General features: G+C 46.4%; 1 protein-coding gene across 1 annotated transcript in view; it reads right to left on the reverse strand.

Moving 5' to 3' along the window:
* Window positions 1–2,625: 2,625 nt before the first annotated feature.
* PRSS53 (serine protease 53) overlaps window positions 2,626–23,580 on the reverse strand; it is a 35,327-nt gene continuing 14,372 nt past the window's right edge. Inside the window, 13 exon segments of the mRNA XM_088463810.1 lie at window positions 2,626–2,788; window positions 3,254–3,639; window positions 4,029–4,177; window positions 5,727–5,995; window positions 6,091–6,253; window positions 7,820–8,060; window positions 9,204–9,364; window positions 9,897–10,159; window positions 10,534–10,684; window positions 16,041–16,284; window positions 16,378–16,544; window positions 16,737–17,025; window positions 22,703–22,869. Of these exon segments, the coding sequence (XP_088319936.1) occupies window positions 2,626–2,788; window positions 3,254–3,639; window positions 4,029–4,177; window positions 5,727–5,995; window positions 6,091–6,253; window positions 7,820–8,060; window positions 9,204–9,364; window positions 9,897–10,159; window positions 10,534–10,684; window positions 16,041–16,284; window positions 16,378–16,544; window positions 16,737–17,025; window positions 22,703–22,869 (2,813 nt within the window).

Raw genomic sequence — 23,580 nt, forward strand, 5'->3', positions numbered from 1 at the left:
TAGGACTGGTGGCTATAATGCTACAATTATGCAGGGAATGCTGTGGTTTGCCTCCTCTGATTACATTGGGTTATGATTGCATTTCGGGATATGTCAGGGAGTAACTGAAGACAACTTCCTAAGGGTTGAAGAATAATATCCCAACTGCACTGATATAATTCAATGAATCAAATACGAAATTCTCTATGTGACCACACATACGGGTCAGGGGTATATAGATAGAAGCCGCATAGGTGTAATATACAGTGACTGTGAACTGGAGGAAGCACTGTCAGTGTCTCAGCACCTGCCTTTATTGTGATGGCAATAGCGGTTTAGGCATAAAATTCATTCCTTATCAGTCATTTACGGTTCTGGATAATAATAGTGGGCTTGGATTCAGTATTATTTATTTATTTTATTTTATTTCAGAAAAAGTAATTGCAATTTTGCTATTTCTCCATTATCTAAAAAATATTTATTATTATGATTAATTCTCACATTATTTATCATTATAAATTCAAGTATCTTCTATGGACAAATATGTAACAGTGCCACCCAGTGGCCAAATGATCATACAACATGACAGGCTGCATATGCCTGCTATCACCAAACAGCAACGTTTGAGTTTAATGCACATATTTGTGTGTAGTTTTATATCACGCAGCAGCCAGCAGAGGCCTTTAAACCTCTAGTGTGTAAAAGAGGGGCTATAATGTTTAAAAATGTTGTATGATTATTAAATACATACATTTGAATGTGAGATTAGAATCACGCAGAGGAAGGACAGACATAGTAAATATATTATTTCACAGGGTCTAGGACTCCTCTTTGAATGATGAGCAGATGGATTACAGACACCCAGGGCTAAATGTAATAGGGGGACAGTTTAGACAATGTGAGAGTTTAGCAGTAATCTCTCGCATTGGTCTAGTTTAATCTTCAAAATGGAAAACATGTGGATGAGAGTTTTAAATCGTGAGAGTTTTTTTAGTTTAAAAACATGCGAGCTTCCATATCATCGGACTCTGGGCCTGATTCAGACCTGGTTGCGAGCGCTCAGCGCTTGCAACCGGGTCGATGGTGGTTCGATGGTGGCCCAGAGCGCATGCGCAACCGGGTCAATGGTGGCCCAGAGGGCATGCGTACGACGGAGCCGGCTCCATCGTGCGCATGCGCGAGACCTGGATAGCGACGGGCAATCCGTCGCTCCGGGTCTCGTACCAAAGGGGGCGTGCTGTCGATGTTGAGTGACAGCACGCCCCCTTTGGTGGGCGGGCCGGGGGAGTGGCTGCCCAAATGGAGGCGTTCCCATGTGAACGCCTCCGTTTGGGGGTGGCCCCACTGACATCACGAGTGATGTCAGTGGGAGAGATTTCGGCTCTGTTAGAGACGAAATCTCTCTGGGGCTTGCGGCAACGAGACCCTAGCACAAGGGTCTCGTCGCAAGCCCGATGGTCGCGATGGTCTTGACCACCGCGACCATCTTCCTGGCCGCTCGCTATAGCTGTGGGTGGTCACCCACAGCTATGCGAGCGGCCAGGACGCCGTTCAAGACAAAAAATAGCCCGGCTCTGATTCAGTGCGAGCGGCTCTAAATCAGGGCCTCTATACATTGGCTGAGTTTAAAAAGTGTGAGAAAACTCTCACATTTAATAAACTCCCAGCCTATTATATTTGGCCCCGTCTCACGGAATCAGTATGATTTACCCCCCCTAACCCTCCTTAGTGGTGCCTAACCCTAACTTCCTCCCCAGTACCTAACCCTAATCCCCCCTCTAAGTGCCTAAACCTAACCCCCCTACCCCGCTGGCTAAACTTAACCTCCCAGCGTGGTGACTAACCCTATATCCCCCCCGGGAACCCTAAACCTAACCCCCGCGGCTATCCGCGCTCGTCGCACGGCGTCCCTTCGATCGGGATGCCGGATTGTCAGTCTCCCGGCGTATGTCTAATGACAGGCATCAGCATATCGACGCCTGTCTTTAGACCCTTGCCGGGACATGACAGTCGGGAAGCCGGCTGTCGGGATTAGGTCCGCCGGCTTCCCAACTGCATACCCGTCTCACATCTCTGCCTTGTACAATAACACAGAAACAGCTAATTCAGGACATGGCAAAGTCCCAGGGATGACGTGTTTAATCAGCATTATTCAGGGACCATTAGGTTTCCAGAAGACAGGGACAAGCGCTGGGTTATAGAAGAGTAGAATTGAATGGACACAATCACACAGAGTAACACAGGTTTTTCCACCCTTATGTTCGATCAAGCATTGCTTCACATTTTTCATATAAACATAGAACATATATGAAACATACATGTGGGACACATATAAATCCTTCATGAAAAAGTCTACACACTTCCTTAAACAAGACATATACTCTTTCAATGGAAGCCTCTGGCAGTCATCATGGTACTGGAGCTTTGTATCAAAGTCTTTTGGACAAAATGGTGAGATCCCGGGGATTTGTGATCACGTGTTGAACATGCCCTCGAGAAGGAATTATACTCGTACAAGTTGTATCAATAACTGGGCGGAATCTCTTGGTGGTAACCCAATGCATGAGTCTAGATTAATGAGGTTACTGTGCACCCATGGCAGTAGATATCCGGTTGTATAAATAACCAGTCTTTGAAAGGTCTTAATCAGCATAGCCCAAGGCACAGAACAACTAGGAACCCATGGAGTAGCCAGCTCCACCGCAAAGATTCTGCTCCTGACCCCGTTGTTGGCTTCTTACCAGTAAAACCAGAAGAGGTCGAGTTGATGTTATGTGGAGCAGTTGTTGTGTCATCTGCACAGGTTACTCTGTGCTCCCCGCTGTGCTCTAGACAGGGACCGTCCATCTTGGTGGTGAGGTTGTAATCACCTCCAGGTGGGACATCGCTGGTCAGGTGTGAAGTATCGGTACTTTGTGGCATTATTGCTGTACTGTTCAGCAGTGGTGTAGGTGGGACATCACTGGCCAGGTGTGTAGTATGGTTACTTTGTGGCATTATTGTTGTACTGTTCAGCAGTGGTGTAGGTGGGACATCGCTGGTCAGGTGTGTAGTATGGTTACTTTGTGGCATTATTGTTGTACTGTTCAGCAGTGGTGTAGGTGGTACATCGCTGGTCAGGTGTGTAGTATGGTTACTTTGTGGCATTATTGTTGTACTGTTCAGCAGTGGTGTAGGTGGGACATCGCTGGTCAGGTGTGAAGTATTGGTACTTTGTGGCATTATTGTTGTACTGTTCAGCAGTGGTGTAGGTGGGACATCGCTGGTCAGGTACGGAGTATTGGTACTTTGTGGCATAATTGTTGTACTGTTCAGCAGTGGTGTAGGTGGGACATCGCTGGTCAGGTGTGAAGTATTGGTACTTTGTGGCATTTTTTGTGCCGTTACTGCTGTACTGTTCAGCAGTGGTGTACTCACTGTTGCGGTGCCAGTGGTTGCTATGCCATTATACCCTACTTCCAGGATTGTCTCCTTGACCTGCAACTCATTGAGGTCACTTCTGGGAACCAGCTGTCTGATCCAGGACATTGTGGGCAGGACTTCAGTGAAGTTCCCAGGGCATGAGTTCCTCACGGACGGAGACCTCTGGCTGCCAACACCAAACAGGTACCAGGGACCTCCGGGTCTCGTCTGACATACCAGGGGAGTACTGGAGTCAAACTGAGGGAAAGTAAGGAGAGGTGATATCAGTGAGAAGCGGTGAGCCAGGAAGGAGATGTGAAGAATTAAAACTTGGCAAAAATATTAAATTCATCATAAAATTAATTTTCTTATAACATTTGTGATGGAAAGTGCACCCATGCATTAGCCCGATGGGATGAACCCTAAAAATTATGCTTTCTTCTTCTTTCCCTGTACATCCTGTCTCCTGGTTTACCTGCTGCTGAGTGTAGCCTTCATGGCACTTCCTCTTATGCATAAACTCCTTCTGTCCAATAGAAGACAAGCTGGTGAGCAGGGCCCTGCTACCTCTATGTCTATCTGTTATTAACCAGAGTTGTTTTGTTACTGAGTTTCTTCTCACCAGTAATAATAATAATAATACATACCAAGCATGAAAACATCTTGTCACTGTTAGAGGCCACACAAAGCTGCTCTCCTCTGCCACCCCCCGAAACGTTTCCTTGACTTCCACAATTTTTTCCATCCAACAGAGAGACCTCCAGATGCCTCAGCGGAGGAAGGAAAGAGATGCTTTCTGGATGATCAAAGCACAAACATCGATACAGTGGACTGTGAGGGCGTAATCTGCTCATATTGGTGACACTTACCAACAGGAGCCCATGTGCATACTTACAGCACTCAAACGGGTTCAGGGTGGAAGTCAAACACCAAGGCCTGGACTCTGCTCATGGAGCCTCATGAACTCAGCAGGACATGGGGCGGTGCACTGGGGGAAAGTTGTGGGGGTTGTGCTATGAAGCTGACAATATTCCAAGTGATGGGCACCATAGCAATGCTATGCAGCCTCTCAGGCCCTCTCCCCCCCCCCCCCGCACTGCTCTTAGCAGTCTAAGTGGGAGAAATGGCCTTTGAGGGAGGTGAGTGACCTTCACTGATAGTTTTCCCTCGGCTCCTGGCTCCATAGTGACCGCACCCGCAGCACCTCCTGTAGCTCTGTCACTGTCTACACCCAAGGTTACTTGAGAGATAGCAGGAGACATACATGCTTGTTGTTAGCACTGGAATGGGCCTTCATGATGTCATCAGTTATAATCATTTTTTTTTAGCAATAATCACTTTCACATTCTAATGAATGTTTACAGTTTCCTAATCCTCTAGAACTTGTGTCTGGTCTTCCTCTATAGCTCCCACCTTTCCTATAAAGCACAGTCTGCTCACCGGTACTCAGTTGCCACCAGGGCATATTTATGTGGTAGTATTGGTTGTGCATTGTGTTTTCACAGGGCACTTCCCACAGAGGATAATGGCCATGCCTTACGATTTACACTAGGGGTCATGGACTCCTATACATTACATGTTACTATTGGTTCCCCTATACACATATCATCAAGCCTCACGTTACTTGTTCTGTTATATTTTTATTAATAAACAGTAGACGCGGATCTCCTAAGCATCATCGGTCATGGGCCTGCAGGAATGGCCACAATGCATTACGTGGCTTCATCTCAGTAATTATGGCCATGCATAAAGTACATCAGTAATGAAGAAATTACGTCATTTCATGGAGTCATTTAATAAGGGCCTGATTCAAAGCCACACGCAAAGCATCCGCAATCCATGCTTGTAAAGCGCTGCGGACATCCGCTCGTATTCAGAGTTGGCTACACCTATGCGTCCGCCTGTGAGAGTGGCCAACATCACCACTATCAGCATGGATTCACCCCAGCCCTATCCTGGGTGCAATAGACCCCTCTGTAGCCGTCGGATTTTTGTGTTCTGCCTACATGCCCACGACATGCCCACTGCAAGCAAATGCTCATTGCAGATGCCCTGTAACCATCCAGTTACACCTATGTAGCCACAAGTGGCAATCCGGCAGACCTCCGTGCTACTCTAATAGCTCTGTAGATCCGCAAGATGCGAATTTTCACCTGACGGCCTCTGTGCCATGCGCAGTGTGAAAAATTGCGTCTGCGGCCGATTTACGTGTGGCTCTGAATCGGGTCCTAAGTGTACTAAAGTGCTAATACTGTCACAGAATTCTCTATTATCCTATAACACAGAAGCCTCTCATGGCACTGATAAAGCTCCATAATACTCCGTACTAGTGTCCAGTGTCCTACCTGAGGGGTGCAGTCTCCCCCATCCACTGACCCAGCACCCGGTGGCAGGAGGGAAGGTCTGGTCAGGGGGGAGGCAGATGGGCATGATGTAGTCACTGTATGTGATGCCATAGTACATCTCCACCAGTGCCAGGTCATTCTCTCCTGTCTTCATCCTATATTCTGGGTGATACACCACCCTCTTGATGGTGCGAGTCACCTCTCGAGGGTTTTCACCGTACTGGAGCTGCCGGCCCAGTAAGACTGTGTAGTCACTGATGGCTGTGAATCTGCAGAGAGGAGTAAAGAGTATGTTGGCTGATTTCTGGGGCATCAGAGACGGAACCAGCCTGGGAGCCACCCTTTGGCTCTCTGTGGAGCTTACCTGGGAATACAGTGCGCCGCCGTGAGGAACCAGGTTTCAGCGATCAGGACACTTGAACAGACGTGAGTATCGTAAATCTGTAAGCTGACCTGCCACGGCCATGTCGTCTCTATGGCATCACCAACGGGTTCAGAGCCTGGTGATGTGACTGAGCGCCCGCAACCTGCCAATCACAGACCACCTACTTATCTCGGGTCAATGGACAGTGGAAGATGGACAATAGAACAAAACCGTTCCAACTGATTGGCTATAAGCAGTGAAGAGCTATAACGGCAGGTAAGGAAATGTAGATGTCCAAGACAGTGTCATCCATTTGTAAAAAGTCCTACTTAGCTGTGGCAGAAGAAGGCCTGAGATGGCCCAACACAGATAGACAATTGTTGCAAAGGGGCCCATTTATCATTAATCACATTTACAATGCGATCTGGCTGCGATCTTAGCGGCCATAATCGCATTGCAGAATGCGATTACATTGGCGGGATGAATTATAAAGCACCCACAGGGACAGCGGCTCCGAAAAAGAGCCCTTACCTGCGAGGGCTCCAAGTGCTGCCGGGGCTACTGCGCATGAGCGGTCCCAATGACCGCACACACACAGCGCCCATTTCCGGGGAGAGTTTCAGGGGAACGGTAGTGTATAAATCCCCTTCTGTTTCTGTACCTGGAAGTGACGTGCAGTGAGGGCGGAAGTGCGGTTTCCAGCCCATACAGTCCACCAAAAGAAGACAGTTATCCCCTCGCGGAATGTTTTGCATTCCGCAAATAAATATGGCAGCATCGCATCCCCCACAGAAACCTATGGGGGAAGAGGCTGTCGGCGGGAATCCCTGGAGGGATCGCAGAAGGTATCGGAGATATCTGCTGTGGTCCCTCTGTGATACATCTGGGGGAAACTTAATATTTGCGGTTAAGCCACATACAAACAATGATAACCGGGCTCCAAAGTCACTGACAGTACAGGGTGCATTATTATACTGTATTTACATTTGAATGAATTAATGAATGAGAAGAGAGCTGGATAGCAAAAGGCAGAAACACTTGCCATAGATCAAAGCTTTATTTTATTTAAAAGCTTTTAATACAAGCCACTAGTGCTATTTACAGACAGTGAGTGGAATAACAGAAAGGAGGAGACTGCTTCCGTTCACAGGAACGTTTCGCAGCCAGCCAGTTGGAAACCTTGTTTCATTCAAGCAACGCGTTTCAGGGACATTTCTCTTGGACAGTCATCTGGAAAGATGAGTATAATGATGTCAGGTATAGATTAAATTTACTCAGCAAATGTAAAACTTTTTTTGATTTATCATTTAAATACCCCCACCCCCCTGAATTGTAATGGTGGTTATGGTATCACTGTGGTACAATGTTTTTTCTTAGAATATTCTGTATTCTATCTTGCTACAAATCAATATGTAATTACTACTGTATAAGGATACACCTCACAACCACCATCAAACTTGTATTTCCTGATGCCCAATGAAGAGTAGTAGCCTCGAAACGCGTTGCTTGGGTGACACAAGGTTTCCGCCTGTGATTGGTTCCTGTGGTGACAAACAGTCTCCTTACTGTTTGGATAAATTATTTCATTGGTTGCTTGTTAAAGGCGATTTGCAATTTTTCCAAATATCAAGCTGGTTTCAATTGCCGGGCAGGACTGGGATCACTAACACAGTCTAACGCTGGACTAACGCATTTCACAATGGTAGGCCTGGAATAGACAGCGACTTACCTCTAGGACTGTTGTATGAGCACCTATCCGTGTCCATCTCAGCAGGAGGGGAATATATCTGTGGGATGAAGAAACCATCCCGTGTCGTCCTGGATATCCAGTCTTCATACTTTGCCAATTGAGTGAACACTCCTGGGAGTGCAGCTCCTGGTTCTTTCTCACACTCTCCTCCAAAGCTTCGCACACCAATCAGGAACCACGTCCCATTCTCCTTACAGGCTAATGGTCCCCCGGAGTCACTCTGCAAAGAAAACAGCTGTGAAAGGCGGAACAAGCGAGAGGACGGGATCGACAGCTGTGCAATGCCACCTCTAGCAGGAGTCCATTTCCTGGGAGCACAGTCATTACCACAGTACAGCCTGACAAATATTCCCAGCCAATAGATTTACAATTTTTACATTAAGTAACTGATATTAATGGTACTGATAATAATGACACATTTGTGGCTTTGCGGGTGGATGATGAGAGCCCTCTTCACCATTTTGATATAACATTATTTGCGGGCCCGGAGCAGGCCACGCCCCCTCCGTGTGATATCACACAGGGGCGGGGCCACAATCGCCGGTCATTACAGAAATGCCAGAGCATCCTGAGGATGCACCGGGGAGCTGTGAGGGCAGCGGTGTGACCGTCTGAAGTGTCCTAAGGATGCACCAGGCGGCACTGCTGCATAGATTCTGGCTGCAGGTGGCCATTCCAGGCACCCTGCTAGTCAAATGAGGCTAGCAGAAAAAAGCTCAGAGGGCCAGATCAAATGATTCCGGGGGCCTTATACGGCCCCCGGGCCTGAGTTTCCCCATCCCTGCTCTAGATAGACAGTCAAAAGATCAACACCAGATGGTCGACGTACATATGGTCAAGAGGGTCAAAGGTCGCCAGGGTCAAATGATCAACAGTTAAAAGGCCAACATGGTCAAAATGTCGACATGGACGAAATGTCAACACACAAATGGTCAACACAGAAAAGGTTGACACATGGTTTTTCATCATTTTTAGGGTTAGGCACTTGGCGGAGGGTTAGGGTTAGGCTGCGGAAGAGGATGGTAAGGGTTGGGCTCTAGGGGGAGGGTTAGGCACCAGCGGGATGGTTAGGCACTAGGCGAAGGGTTAGGGGGAGGATTAGGTTGACAAAAAAAAATGAGTCAACCTTTTGTGTGTCGACCTTTTGACTATGTCAATTATTTGACCCTGTTGACCTTAGTCAATGTCGACCGTTTAACAATTGACATTTTGACCGTGTCGACTATTTGACCCTATCTACCATTTGGTGTTAATTTTCTGACTGTCTTTCTAAATAGTGTAGCTATTTCAATCCACACCTGGAGAAGATGACCCCAATTGTACAAACCAAAACTACAAGGTCTTCACCCAAAGGGTCACTCACCAGACACTGGCTGCCATTGCCCCCCAGTCTGGATGCACATAGCATGCCAGGCAATATAGACACACTGTGGTTGGCGGATTTTGGTTGGCTGTAGAGGCAGTTGCATTGGTTCGGACCAATCAGCTCCAGTTTCACCCCTCGGGGAGGTTCCATCCGGCCATCTGAAGGACAGAATATAAGTGTAGATGGATAATTGCTTTCCATATTCAGCTGGGATTTGTACAGTGCAAAATATGCCAGGCATTGCCGGCCACAACAGCTGGAGAGTCACCTGAGATTGCATGAGTCAAGTGTGGCCAGCTATATTGGACATTAACATTTAGATAATAAAGATCTATTGAAACCATGATGAGGTTCAACAGGTCGGCCAGGGACTAGGCGCATCCATCGCAGATATCTTGCTGGCCCCAAGCCCCCTAGTTAACTCTCAACATCTCCATTATATGATTATGTGTAATTTACTCATTTCCATTTCTGGATAACCAATACGGAACTGGTCACAGTGGCTCTGACTCTATTCAAAGTTACATAAGTATGAGGATCACCTGACTGTAATCTCTGGAAAAGAGGTAAATGGGTCAAAGAACATTTTTTGGACCCCAAATTGGTTGTACTACAGATCTATGTAACCCTAGGTCATTACACGATGACAAAATTAGTTCTTGTGATTAGTTAGAAACCTGTGTTACTCACCCAGAAGCAGGCCAGCCCCCCCGGTGTGCCAGCAGGAAGCAGCATATGGCATGCGATGGGAGGAATGGGGCAGGCATATGGGTTGGATGTATGGTCCTAACGGCGCTGGTTGGGATAGCTGAACAAGGGCAACGTTATTCCCGTCTTCATAAGAGATGTAAGAGCCATGTATACTGATCTTCTGCACGGTGAAGTTCCGCATTGCTGGCGTCCCAGTAGCAACTGACACAGACCAGTCCGACGAAGATTCCGATGAATCGGGGCTGCATGATCGAGAGAGAAACAAGGAACCTGGGTCAATAAAGCTGGAAACTCCGAAGCTGACGGACATGGACACAACATCTACTGATCACAGCAAATTTAGGAACCTTCATTTCACCCTCTATTCTGACATCTGTTTCTTACTTTTTGATTATCTTTCTCAGTTATTATTCTTTCATCCCTTTCTCTTTACCCCAATGTTTTCTGTCTTCTTTGCCGGATTAAGTACATTTTCCACCCTTTGTATCACCTCCCACTTCACTTCTTCCACAGTTTAGTAACTTTAGGTCTTTATATAGACTGACCTCTCTTTTCTTTTTGCTGCTTCTATGTCAGTTTTTATATCCCAATCCTCCATCATTGAGGATTATCGTACCTTGTGAAGCATTGTGCAGCCGTTATCACCCAGTTGGCTGAGATGAGGGCCCCTCCGCATGCTCTATGCCCATCTCTCCAGAGGTCCACCTGCCAAGGCCAAGGACCAGGACTACTTGTGCCAGAAACATCTGCTTCTGAGATTCCACATCCTTGGGAAACATAATTGAAGAAGGCATGTTTATCTTTTTCATAAGCAGCAAAGGCAAATGTCTAGTTTCTGCAGTCCGCAACTAAAGTAATAATGATCAACGGTGAATTATTCTCCTGTTCCCTGGGAGAGTATATAATGACCATTGCATGTCATGGACCCACTTGCTGTCCCCTAGTACAGCTGTAAAGTGTTATATTGTCCTACAACTCTCCTGTTGATTACTGGTAGCTGTGTAATGGACAGTGCTATCCTAGGACTATCCTGCTGTCCAATGGTAGATGTGTAATGGACAGTGCTGTCCTAGGACTATCCTGCCGACCATTGATAGATGTGTAATGGACAGTGCTGTCCTAGGACTATCCAGCTGACCACTGGTAGATGTGTAATGGACAGTGCTGTCCTAGGACTATCCTGCTGTCCAATGGTAGCTGTGTAATGGGCAGTGCTGTCCTAGGACTATCCTGCTGTCCACTGGTAGCTGTGTAATGGACAGTGCTATCCTACGACTATCCTGCTGTTCACTGGTAGATGTGTAATGGACAGTGCTGTCCTAGGACTATCCTGCTGTTCACTGGTAGATGTGTAATGGACAGTGCTGTCCTAGGACTATCCTGCTGACCACTGGTAGATGTGTAATGGACAGTGCTATCCTAGGACTATCCTGCTGTTCACTGGTAGATGTGTAATGGACAGTGCTGTCCTAGGACTATCCTTCTGTCCAATGGTAGCTGTGTAATGGGCAGTGCTGTCCTAGGACTATCCTGCTGTTCACTAGTAGATGTGTAATGGACAGTGCTGTCCTAGGACTATCCTGCTGTTCACTGGTAGATGTGTAATGGACAGTGCTGTCCTAGGACTATCCTGCTGACCACTGGTAGATGTGTAATGGACAGTGCTGTCCTAGGACTATCCTGCTGTCCAATGGTAGCTGTGTAATGGGCAGTGCTGTCCTAGGACTATCCTGCTTTCCACTGGTAGCTGTGTAATGGACAGTGCTATCCTAGGACTATCCTGCTGTTCACTGGTAGATGTGTAATGGACAGTGCTGTCCTAGGACTATCCTGCTGTCCACTGGTAGCTGTGTAATGGACAGTGCTGTCCTAGGACTATCCTGCTGTCCACTGGTAGCTGTGTAATGGACAGTGCTGTCCTAGGACTATCCTGCTGTCCACTGGTAGCTGTGTAATGGACAGTGCTATCCTAGGATTATCCTGCTGTCCACTGGTAGCTGTGTAATGGACAGTGCTATACTATGACTATCCTGCTGTCCACTAGTAGATGTGTAATGGACAGTGCTGTCCTAGGACTATCCTGCTGTCCACTAGTAGATGTGTAATGGACAGTGCTGTCCTAGGACTATCCTGCTGTCCACTAGTAGATGTGTAATGGACAGTGCTGTCCTAGGACTATCCTGCTGTCCACTGGTAGCTGTGTAATGGACAGTGCTATCCTAGGACTATCCTGCTGTCCACTGGTAGCTGTGTAATGGACAGTGCTATACTATGACTATCCTGCTGTCCACTAGTAGATGTGTAATGGACAGTGCTATACTATGACTATCCTGCTGTCCACTAGTAGATGTGTAATGGACAGTGCTATACTATGACTATCCTGCTGTCCACTAGTAGATGTGTAATGGGCAGTGCTGTCCTAGGACTATCCTGCTGTCCACTGGTAGATGTGTAATGGACAGTGCTATACTAGGACTATCCTGCTGTCCACTAGTAGATGTGTAATGGACAGTGCTGTCCTAGGACTATCCTGCTGTCCACTAGTAGATGTGTAATGGACAGTGCTGTCCTAGGACTATCCTGCTGTCCACTAGTAGATGTGTAATGGACAGTGCTGTCCTAGGACTATCCTGCTGTCCACTGGTAGCTGTGTAATGGACAGTGCTGTCCTAGGACTATCCTGCTGTCCACTGGTAGCTGTGTAATGGACAGTGCTATACTATGACTATCCTGCTGTCCACTAGTAGATGTGTAATGGACAGTGCTATACTATGACTATCCTGCTGTCCACTAGTAGGTGTGTAATGGACAGTGCTATACTATGACTATCCTGCTGTCCACTAGTAGATGTGTAATGGGCAGTGCTGTCCTAGGACTATCCTGCTGTCCACTAGTAGATGTGTAATGGACAGTGCTGTCCTAGGACTATCCTGCTGTCCACTAGTAGATGTGTAATGGACAGTGCTGTCCTAGGACTATCCTGCTTCCACTAGTAGATGTGTAATGGACAGTGCTGTCCTAGGACTATCCTGCTGTCCACTAGTAGATGTGTAATGGACAGTGCTGTCCTAGGACTATCCTGCTGTCCACTGGTAGCTGTGTAATGGACAGTGCTGTCCTAGGACTATCCTGCTGTCCACTGGTAGCTGTGTAATGGACAGTGCTATACTATGACTATCCTGCTGTCCACTAGTAGATGTGTAATGGACAGTGCTATACTATGACTATCCTGCTGTCCACTAGTAGATGTGTAATGGACAGTGCTATACTATGACTATCCTGCTGTCCACTAGTAGATGTGTAATGGACAGTGCTGTCCTAGGACTATCCTGCTGTCCACTAGTAGATGTGTAATGGACAGTGCTGTCCTAGGACTATCCTGCTGTCCACTAGTAGATGTGTAATGGACAGTGCTGTCCTAGGACTATCCTGCTGTCCACTAGTAGATGTGTAATGGACAGTGCTGTCCTAGGACTATCCTGCTGTCCACTAGTAGATGTGTAATGACCTGTGTTAACCTAGAATATATATCAGTTATTTTCCGATAATGTAATAATTTTATTAGTTTTATTCTGGGAACTGCATAATATGCTACATTCAGGAATTGTTGTGTAAAATTATGAGTTCTAGGATTAATAACCCCTAATGGCTGAGCGATCATGTAGCTATGTATGTAACGTGTAACCTCTGCAATCTGTATGTAACGTGTAACCTCTGCAATCTGTATGTAACGTGTAACCTCTGCAATCTGTATGTAACGTGTAACCTCTGCAATCTGTATGTAACGTGTAACCTCTGCAATCTGGCTGGAGTAATATGCATTATGTACTGCTTATCCTTGTGTATCGAATCCCATCTCCCTAAGGATTGTAAGATTGTGAGCAGGGCCCTCCTTCCCCTCCCTGTTATTATTCAGTCTCGTTTTGTTCCCGTTTGTAATGCGCAGTGGATTATGCTGGCGCTATGTAAGTAAATGTTAGTAAATAAATAAACTTGCTGTAAGACTAGTCATTAAGAAGCTGTTGAGTGTCTCAGGGGTGCTACAAAATGTCAACATTCAGAATGTCGACACCAGAATATTGAGATGGTCTGAATGCTGACATGGTCATAATGTTTGGTTGGGTATGAAATCCCGGCTGTCGGGATCTTGCTGGTCAGAATACCGACAGTGGCATCCCAACAGCCAGAATCCCGACACCCATAGAAATGCATGGTAAGTATTTTCCCATCCCCCTACCCTAACCCCTACCCCAGTGATTCCCAAACATCTTTGAATCACGGCACCCTAGAGTATCAGCATTGTTATCACGGCACCCCTAGAGTATCAGCATTGTTATCACGGCACCCCTAGAGTATCAGCATTGTTATCACGGCACCCCTAGAGTATCAGCATTGTTATCACGGCACCCCTAGAGTATCAGCATTGTTATCACGGCACCCCTAGAGTATCAGCATTGTTATCACGGCACCCCTAGAGTATCAGCATTGTTATCACGGCACCCCTAGAGTATCAGCATTGTTATCACGGCACCCTAGAGTATCAGCATTGTTATCACGGCACCTTAGATTATCAGCATTGTTATCACGGCACCTTAGAGTATCAGCATTGTTATCACGGCACCCTAGAGTATCAGCATTGTTATCATGGCACCCTAGAGTATCAGCATTGTTATCATGGCGCCCTAGAGTATCAGCATTGTTATCACGGCACCTTAGAGTATCAGCATTGTTATCACGGCACCTTAGAGTATCAGCATTGTTATCACGGCACCTTAGAGTATCAGCATTGTTATCACGGCACCCTAGAGTATCAGCATTGTTATCACGGCACCCTAGAGTATCAGCATTGTTATCATGGTGCCCTAGAGTATCAGCATTGTTATCACGGCACCTTAGAGTATCAGCATTGTTATCACGGCACCCTAGAGTATCAGCATTGTTATCACGGCACCCCTAGAGTATCAGCATTGTTATCACGGCACCCCTAGAGTATCAGCATTGTTATCACGGCACCCTAGAGTATCAGCATTGTTATCACGGCACCCTAGAGTATCAGCATTGTTATCACGGCACCCTAGAGTATCAGCATTGTTATCACGGCACCCCTGGGCCAAATGTTTGTTATTGAGAAATTCAGAAAAAAATGTAGTAAAGTGAAGTAAATGGTGCTTCCCTGTCATCCTTAGGGTCAGTTATGTGGTGTTGAACAGGTTAGAGCTGCTGTTTGTCCACATATTTACATTCCATTGACCTTAAATAATTTGACTTGGTGCTGGACCATCAACCTGAGGCACCCCTGTAAGTGTCCCGAGGGCACCCCAGGGAGCCACGGCGCACAGTTTGGGAACCACTGCCCTACCCTAACCATCCCCGCTGCCTAACCCTAACCTCCCCCCCCCTAGTGCCTAAGCCTAACCTCCCCCTCCCCGCACCCTAAGCCTAACACCCCCTCCCCAGTGCCTAAACCCAACCTCCCCCCTTGTGCCTAAACCTAACCTCCCCCTCCCTGCACCCTAATCCTAACACTCACTCTCTGGTGCCTAACCCTAACCCTTCCGCTATTGCCTGACCTTAACCCCGCACCCTAACCCAAACCTCCCCCTAACACCCCGATACTTACCTTCAGGATGCCGATGGTCGGTATACCGGTGCAGGGATACTGGTGCCGGGATCCCGGCCTGCCAGGATTTCGTCGCCGGTATTTAGACCATTGGCATCCCGCATGCCGTGATGCCGACTCCATCCCATAATGTCAACATTGTGCATGTCTACAGTCGGCATGTCAATATAATGTTTTTTACTGTGATAGCCCTAACCCTTACTGCAGCCTAGCCCTAACTCTTACTGCAGCCTAGCCCGAACCCTTACTGTAGCCTAGCCCTAACCCTTACTGCAGCCTAGCCCTAACCCTAATCTTTACTGTAGCCTAGCCCTAAGCTTAACCCTTAATGCAGCTTAGCCCTTACCCTTACTGCAGCCTAGCCCTAACCCTTACTGCAGCCTAGCATTAACCTTAACCCTTACTGTAGCCTAGCCCTAACCCTTACTGCAGCCTAGCCCTAACCCTAACACTATATCTGTAATTCCAACATTGTGACTGGTATCTGTAATGCCAGAAGTTACCTGAGGTCTTATTACTGAGAAGGTCACTACAGGTGTCATTATCCACATCATCGGTTACTACAATAGTCTGGGGGGAAAAGGCTGCTGTAGAGTCAGTCCAGCGGCTGATCCAGTCCTGGTAGGAGGAAACAGCAGTGAGGATAGTGGGACTGTCGCGAAGATGACACCCTTGGGAAAAACTGATGGCTCCAGCAAGAAACCAGGTTCCATCCTCATTGCAGACCACAGGGCCGCCAGAGTCACCCTGAAAATAGAAGCTAAGGTCAGGAAAAATACAAATAAAGGACGGGTCCTCCTAATTCCACCAGTCACTGATGTCACAGGTCAATGTACGTACCACACAGGGTCCCTTCTTCCCATCACTCTCCAATATGCACAACATGTCGGGTTTTGCTGGATTTGACTCTTCCGGCCTAATGTGAGTGTTGTAGATGCAGTTACATGTTCTCCAGCCAATCAGTGTTTGGGCCACTTTCTCCAGGTACCTCTCACTGTCCAAGGGCACTAAGAGAGTGAGACGCAGTAGCAGGGTAAGTGCAAGGCAGACACAGTGATCAGTCAGTAAAAACAAAGTGTGTTACGGGGAGGAACCATATGGAGGAACAGATGGAAAATGGGAGACATTATTGTGTCTTTTTGTGTCCTTCTCCATGTGGCTGCCACATTTTCTTTCTTCCCCCCTAAAGTTCTGCTTACCTCCTTCTGGCACATCCTGGAGACCGGTGGCATAGCAGGTGCTGCGCAGATGGAATCGGTGATCGGTCTCTGGGAGGCAGACAGGGGAGATGAACCGCGTGAAGTTGACTGGATGAGACAGCTCCACCAGGGCTATGTCATTTCCTTGGAAATAGTTTGTGTAGTTCTCATGTAGCAAGATCCTGGAAGGTACCACAGTGATTGCCGAACTCTCTTCAGGGATAAACCCCATTCTGGAGAATCCCAGGTGCACCGCCCATTGCTTGGGGTCCCGTTTGACAGCTATGGTCTCTGTGGGGGTACTTCATAGAAAAAAAGAACATTGCCATACTGTAGGTCAGAAGAAGTTCATAGCATTCCCTGTTATTCTACAGGGTCCTGAATAGAATGATGAAACAGATGCACCACTGTGGCCCTGCAGTCCTCCCACTATGGAACTTCCACTAGGGACCTCTTATTATGGATCTCCCACTGTGGACCTCCCGCTATGGATCTCCCATCATGGACTTCTAACTATGGATCTCCCATTATGGATCTCCCACTACAGACCTCCCACTATGGCTCTCCCATTATGGACCTCCCACTATGGACCTCCTGCTATGGATCTCCCATTATGGACCTCTAACTATGGATCTCCCACTATGGCTCTCCCACTACAGACCTCCCACTATGTATCTACCAATATGGACCTCTCACTATGGATCTACCACTATGAACTTCCCACTATGGACCTCCCACTAGGGATCACTCATAAAGGATCTCCCACTATAGACCTCCTACTATGGCTCTCTTATTATGGATCACCTCCCACTATGGACCTCCCACTATGGATCTCCCATTATGGACTTCTAACTATGGATCTCCCACTACAGACCTCCCACTATGTATCTCCCATTATGGACTTCTAACTATGGATCTTCCACTCTGGCTCTCCCACTATGTATCTCTCACTCTGGCTCTCCCAAAATGGACCTCTCACTATGGATCTACAACTATGGACCTCACACTATGGACCTCACACTATGGACCTCACACTATGGACCTCCCATTATGGACTTCTAACTATGGATCTCCCACTATAGACCACCACTATGTATCTCCCATTATGGACTTCTAACTATGGATCTTCCACTCTGGCTCTCCCACTATGTATCTCTCACTCTGGCTCTCCCAAAATGGACCTCTCACTACGGATCTACAACTATGGACCTCACACTATGGACCTCACACTATGGACCTCACACTATGGACCTCACACTATGGACCTCACACTATGGACCTCCTGCTATGGACCTCCCATTATGGACTTCTAACTATGGATCTCCCACTATAGACCACCACACTATGTATCTCCCACTATGGCTCTCCGAATATGAACCTCCCACTATGGATCTACCACTATGAATCTCCAACTATGGATCTCCCACCTCCCATTATGGACTTCCCACTATGGATCAACCACTATGGACCTCCCACTATGGATCTCCCACTATGGACTTATGCAGATAAACAAATTACTGAAACACACTTGTGAATTGCTGTGTAACAATAAAACTGTCCAGCATGTGCGGTCTGCATGCAGAAGCAGCCAGTGTTTACCCTGCCTGCAAATATAATAAATGTATTTGTTCCCCCCTTTGCAGTGCAGAATGGTTTCTCCAGGAGTGCAGTTACTTGGTCTTTTTTCGTTTACTCCCAACTCAGAAGGCCTTCCTGCAGGAGATGGCAGGACCATGGACAACACTGCATGGGGGCTAAGGTCCTACAGACTCACCAAAAACATTTGTAGTGGGTGACAGGAGCTTTTCGCTCACTCTAAAAAAATTATTTAGTGGTGACAAGAATGAGAACAGCCATCACCACTACCATCATTTATGTATCCAAGAAAAAGTAGGATCTTGTTGTGGGACACTCTTATATTTTATTAACTGATTAAAATTAAACTTTTATTATAGTCCTTTAAAATAATTCCCAAAACACATATACCAAACAAACAACATATATTTAGTCAAAATTGATGTGTTACAATATATCCATATGCGTGTTCAGGAAACTGAATCAGATTCTAAAGCATATACACAGGTATGGCGTCTGATAAGCTCTACAGGGATCTAATAGATCCAGAGCCCTGAGTCCTTATCTCTTTAATCAGTGCAGTTTAATTCCATATGAGCACACTTGTAACACAGTATAAGAAAAAGGGCGAAAATATAATAAATAATGACATAGAACACACAGTGTTCGTAAAGCTCAGATATACAACCCTGTGTTGGGTACATTGGGTAAATATTTTGCTCCACAATTGTAAATCTCACGATGATATTTCTCAGTGGGGCATATTCTGATGATATTACATTAATAATAATCCAGTAATATGGTATATATCCCACACATTCATTTATCTGTATATATGATAGTATTTAAGCATTAGGCTGATCTCCTATGGGAAACAACAAAAAGATAATTCCAAAAAATATAATAGTGTCCCAAACTGTCCCTTCCCATAAAGGAGTCTTTTTACTTGGTATAAATGCTCATCCCACAGAGAACCCCAATCATCTCAGCTTTGTGAAGGACAGATGTCAAAGTAATTAACAGATATATCCAATGCTGGTCGTGAATATTCACTAATTAGTTAGAGCTATATAGAACTACCCACACATGGTATCTATAAGTGTCTAGTGTTTGCTTTTGCAACAGAACATGCATTTAGGACAACAGATTTTTTTTTGCTAGAATATTGCTCATTGGGGCCTCAATTAACTCTTAAATGGCTCCTGAAGTTGAGGGAACAAAAGCATGGTATTTATTACAGGGCTCATATTAAACAGGAGAATAGTAAACAGCACACTCCCCTGGTCGTGTTGGTGATAGAGATGTTTTTACCCTGGCAAAAGACCTGTTGGCCGTGGTCGCTGTAGTCAGGACTTACAATGGGGCGACTTTTATATCTTCCACAGGCACATTTTGAGGCACAATTCTAGCAGGTCATAAACATATTATATTATACATTAGTGACACATATAATGCCTACAGTCCCAATGGGTAGGTAGTGAGAATGTCCACATGGCCGCCATGCCCATAGTCAAAATTATGACATTCACAATAATAACATAATGTCATAACATTAACAGACCATTTTAGCATTAGGGTCAGGCTGCAGTTGTTAGGGTGGTTATGGTTAGGGTTAGAGTTAGGCTGCGGTTAGTGTTAGGGTTAGATTAGAGTTAGGCTGCTGTTAGCATTAGGGTTAGGTTGCAGTTGTTAGGGTAGTTGTGGTTAGGGTTAGAGTTAGGCTACGGTTAGTGATAGGGTTAGATTAGAGTTAGGCTGCAGTTAGTGATAGGGTTAGATTAGAGTTAGGCTGCGGTTAGCATTAGGGTTAGATTAGAGTTAGGCTGCTGTTAGCGTTAGAGTTAGGCTGCAGTTGTTAGGGTAGTTGTGGTTAGGGTTAGAGTTAGGCTGCGGTTAGTGTTTGGGTTAGATTAGAGTTAGGCTACGGTTAGTGTTTGGGTTAGATTACAGTTAGGCTACGGTTAGTGTTTGGGTTAGATTACAGTTAGGCTGCGGTTAGTGTTGGGGCTAGAAATAGGCTGCTGTTAGTGTTAGAGTTAGGCTACGGTTAGGGTTAAGGTTAGGCTGCAGTTAGTAATAGGGTTAGATTTAGGCTGCTGTTAGTGTTAGGCTGTGGTTAAGGCAAGAGTTAGGCTGTGGTTAGGGTTACAGTTAGGCTGCGGTTAGGGTTACAGTTAGGCTGCGGTTAGGGTTACAGTTAGGCTGCGGTTAGGATTAGAATTAGGCTGTAGTTAGGGTTAAAGTTAGGCTGTGGTTAGTGTTAGGCTGCGGTTAGTGTTAGGCTGTGGTTAGGCTGCAGTTAGGGATAGAGTTATGGTGCATACACACGGTCAGATTTTCCTTCAGATTAGAATAATAACGATTTTAACAATCATTCAATCGTTCATATCTGAAAGAATATCTGACATGTGTCCCTGCAACGATGAACGATGCGCATTCCCGTATGTCAGATAACGATATCTGATGTGTTTGCAGTCAGATTTGGACGATTCCATTCATTTTAATACAGTCAAAAATCGTTCAATCGTTCAAATCGTTGGAAAAAAAATTGTTCAATCGTTCATCTGTCATATCTGACCTTGTGTATGCACCATTAGGCTGCGGTTACTTTTAGGGTTAAAGTTAGGCTGCGGTTATGTTAGGCAGCGGTTAGTGTTAGGCTGTGGTTAGGGTTAGGCTGCAGTTAGGGTTAGAGGTAGGCTGCGGTTACTTTTAGGGTTAAAGTTAGGCTGCGGTTAGTGTTAGGCTGCGGTTAGTGTTAGGGTTAGGCTGCAGTTAGGGTTAGAGGTAGGCTGCGGTTACTTTTAGGGTTAAAGTTAGGCTGTGGTTAGTGTTAGGGTTAGGCTATGGTTAGGCTGCGGTTAGGGTTATAATTAGGCTGCAGTTAGTGTTAGGGTTACAGTTAGGCTGTGATTACTGTTAGGGTTAAAGTTAGGCTGTGGTTAGTGTTAGGGTTAGGGTATGGTTGGGCTGAGTTTAGGGTTAGAGTTAGGCTACAGTTACTGATAGGGTAGGCTGTGGTTAGTGTTATGGTTAGAGTTAGGCTGAGGTTAGGGTTAGGCAGTGGTTAGGATTATGGTTAGGCTGTGGTTAGTGCTGGGGTTAGAGTTAGGCTGAGGTTATGGTTAGGCTGTGCTTAGGGTTACAGTTAGACATCAGTTAGTGTTAGGGTTAGAATTATGCTGTTGTTAGGGTTGGGTGGATGTAAGGGTTAGAGTTCAGCTGCGGTTAGTGGTAGGGTTAGAGATAGGCTGCGGTTAGTGGTAAGGTTAGAGATAGGCTGCGGTTAGTGGTAGGGTTAGAGATAGGCTGTAGTTAGTGGTAGGGTTAGAGTTCGGCTGTGGTTAGTGGTAGGGTTAGAGATAGGCTGTGGTTAGTGGTAGGGTTAGAGATAGACTGTAGTTAGTGGTAGGGTTAGAGATAGGCTGTGGTTAGTGGTAGGGTTAGAGATAGGCTGTAGTTAGTGGTAGAGTTAGACGGCAGTTAGGGTTAGAGTTCGGCTGCGGATAGTGGTAGGGTTAGAGATAGGCTGTGGTTAGTGGTAGGGTTAGAGATAGGCTGTGGTTAGTGGTAGGGTTAGAGATAGGCTGTAGTTAGTGGTAGAGTTAGACGGCAGTTAGGGTTAGAGTTCGGCTGTGGTTAGTGGTAGGGTTAGAGATAGGCTGTAGTTAGTGGTAGAGTTAGACGGCAGTTAGGGTTAGAGTTCGGCTGTGGTTAGTGGTAGGGTTAGAGTTCGGCTGCGGATAGTGGTAGGGTTAGAGTTCGGCTGCGGATAGTGGTAGGGTTAGAGTTCGGCTGCGGATAGTGGTAGGGTTAGAGTTAGGCTGTGGTTAGTGGTAGGGTTAGAGATAGGCTGTGGTTAGTGGTAGAGTTAGATGGCAGTTAGGGTTAGAGTTCCGGGTGGGTTAGGGTTAGGGTAGGGAAAGAGGGGGCTAGGGTTAGGCACCATTAGGGGGGGTTAGGGTTAGGCACAAACAGGGGGAGGTTAGGGTTAGGCACTAGGGGGGAAGGTTTTAGCCGACGGCATTAAATACTGACTCCTTATAGCCGGACAGAGGGGGTTATCAATGCACAGGCTCCTTAGTCTGGTCTCTGCGGCTCTCTGTACACATCTTATCTACAAAGTTCAGAATACTAAATTAAAGCCGCCAAACGATGATAAAATAATGATGCTCCCTTACTGCTACCTGTCCTGACTTTTCCTTGTTGCCTCTGCCAGAGACAGGGAAAAGTCGCTGTAGGAGGAGCTGATGGATTATCGGGCACATAGTACAACACAGCTGACAAGTCAGAGGTCTATGCTGGCTCCACTAACCATACACCTGACAGATTTGCTGTAAGGCTTCCTGGTGTAAGGTCACCAGCACAGTCCCCGCACTCATCCATCCAACTTACGGGTCAAAGCAGTGTGCTGCCGTTACCAGCCACTTATCCGCGATCAGGGTCCCTCCGCAGAACGGCTTCGCCTTGAAGCTCAGCGTGGCGTGCCAGGGCCATTCGCCAGGGACCGCCTTGGTTCCACCATAAATCCTGACGTGCAGTCCCTGCTTACCACACACTACAGAGGAAGACAGAAAAGGTTATTTACCATCCCAGCATCTCACAGCGCAAAGAGGAACTCAGAGAATTAGCACTGTATATATTGTATATTGGCGTCATCCTTAAGTATTGACGTTTGTGAGGGGTAACGGGCAAGAGTGGGGTTCCTGTAAGGAATTATTTTCAGTGACAGGGTCACTTTGGGCACTGGCCATAATGAGCAAACAGTAAATGTTACCTTATAATATTCACCATTGTACATTCGGCCACTAAGTTTTGTACAACTCACTGACAGAATTTGACCTAACGGGGTCTATTTACTAAGACCTGGAGAGAGATAAATTGGATGTGCCAACTAATCAGCTCCTGTGATTTTACAGTTTGTGGGATCCATGTACTAAGCCTTGGATGGAGAGAAAGTATCAGCCAACCAGCTCCCAACTGCCATGTCACAGGCTGTGTTTGAAAACTGGCAGTTAGGAGCTGATTGGCTGGCACTTTATATCTGTCTACTTTGTCTCCCTCCAAGGCTTAGTACATAGGGGGAAATGTATCGAAGCTTGGAGAAAGATAGAGTGGAGAGAGATAAAGTACCAACCAATCAGCTCCTAACTGTCACTTTTTAAACACAGCCTGCAGGATTACATGAAGGAAGGTGCGCTGTTTAGCAGATGCTGTATAGAAACTTGCTGCTGACAACCGAGGGGTTCTGTCAAAAAACCCTCACATA

Source organism: Taudactylus pleione, unplaced genomic scaffold (genome assembly GCF_031769625.1).
Source record: "Taudactylus pleione unplaced genomic scaffold, aTauple2 ptg001463l, whole genome shotgun sequence".
Classification (NCBI taxonomy): domain Eukaryota; kingdom Metazoa; phylum Chordata; class Amphibia; order Anura; family Myobatrachidae; genus Taudactylus; species Taudactylus pleione.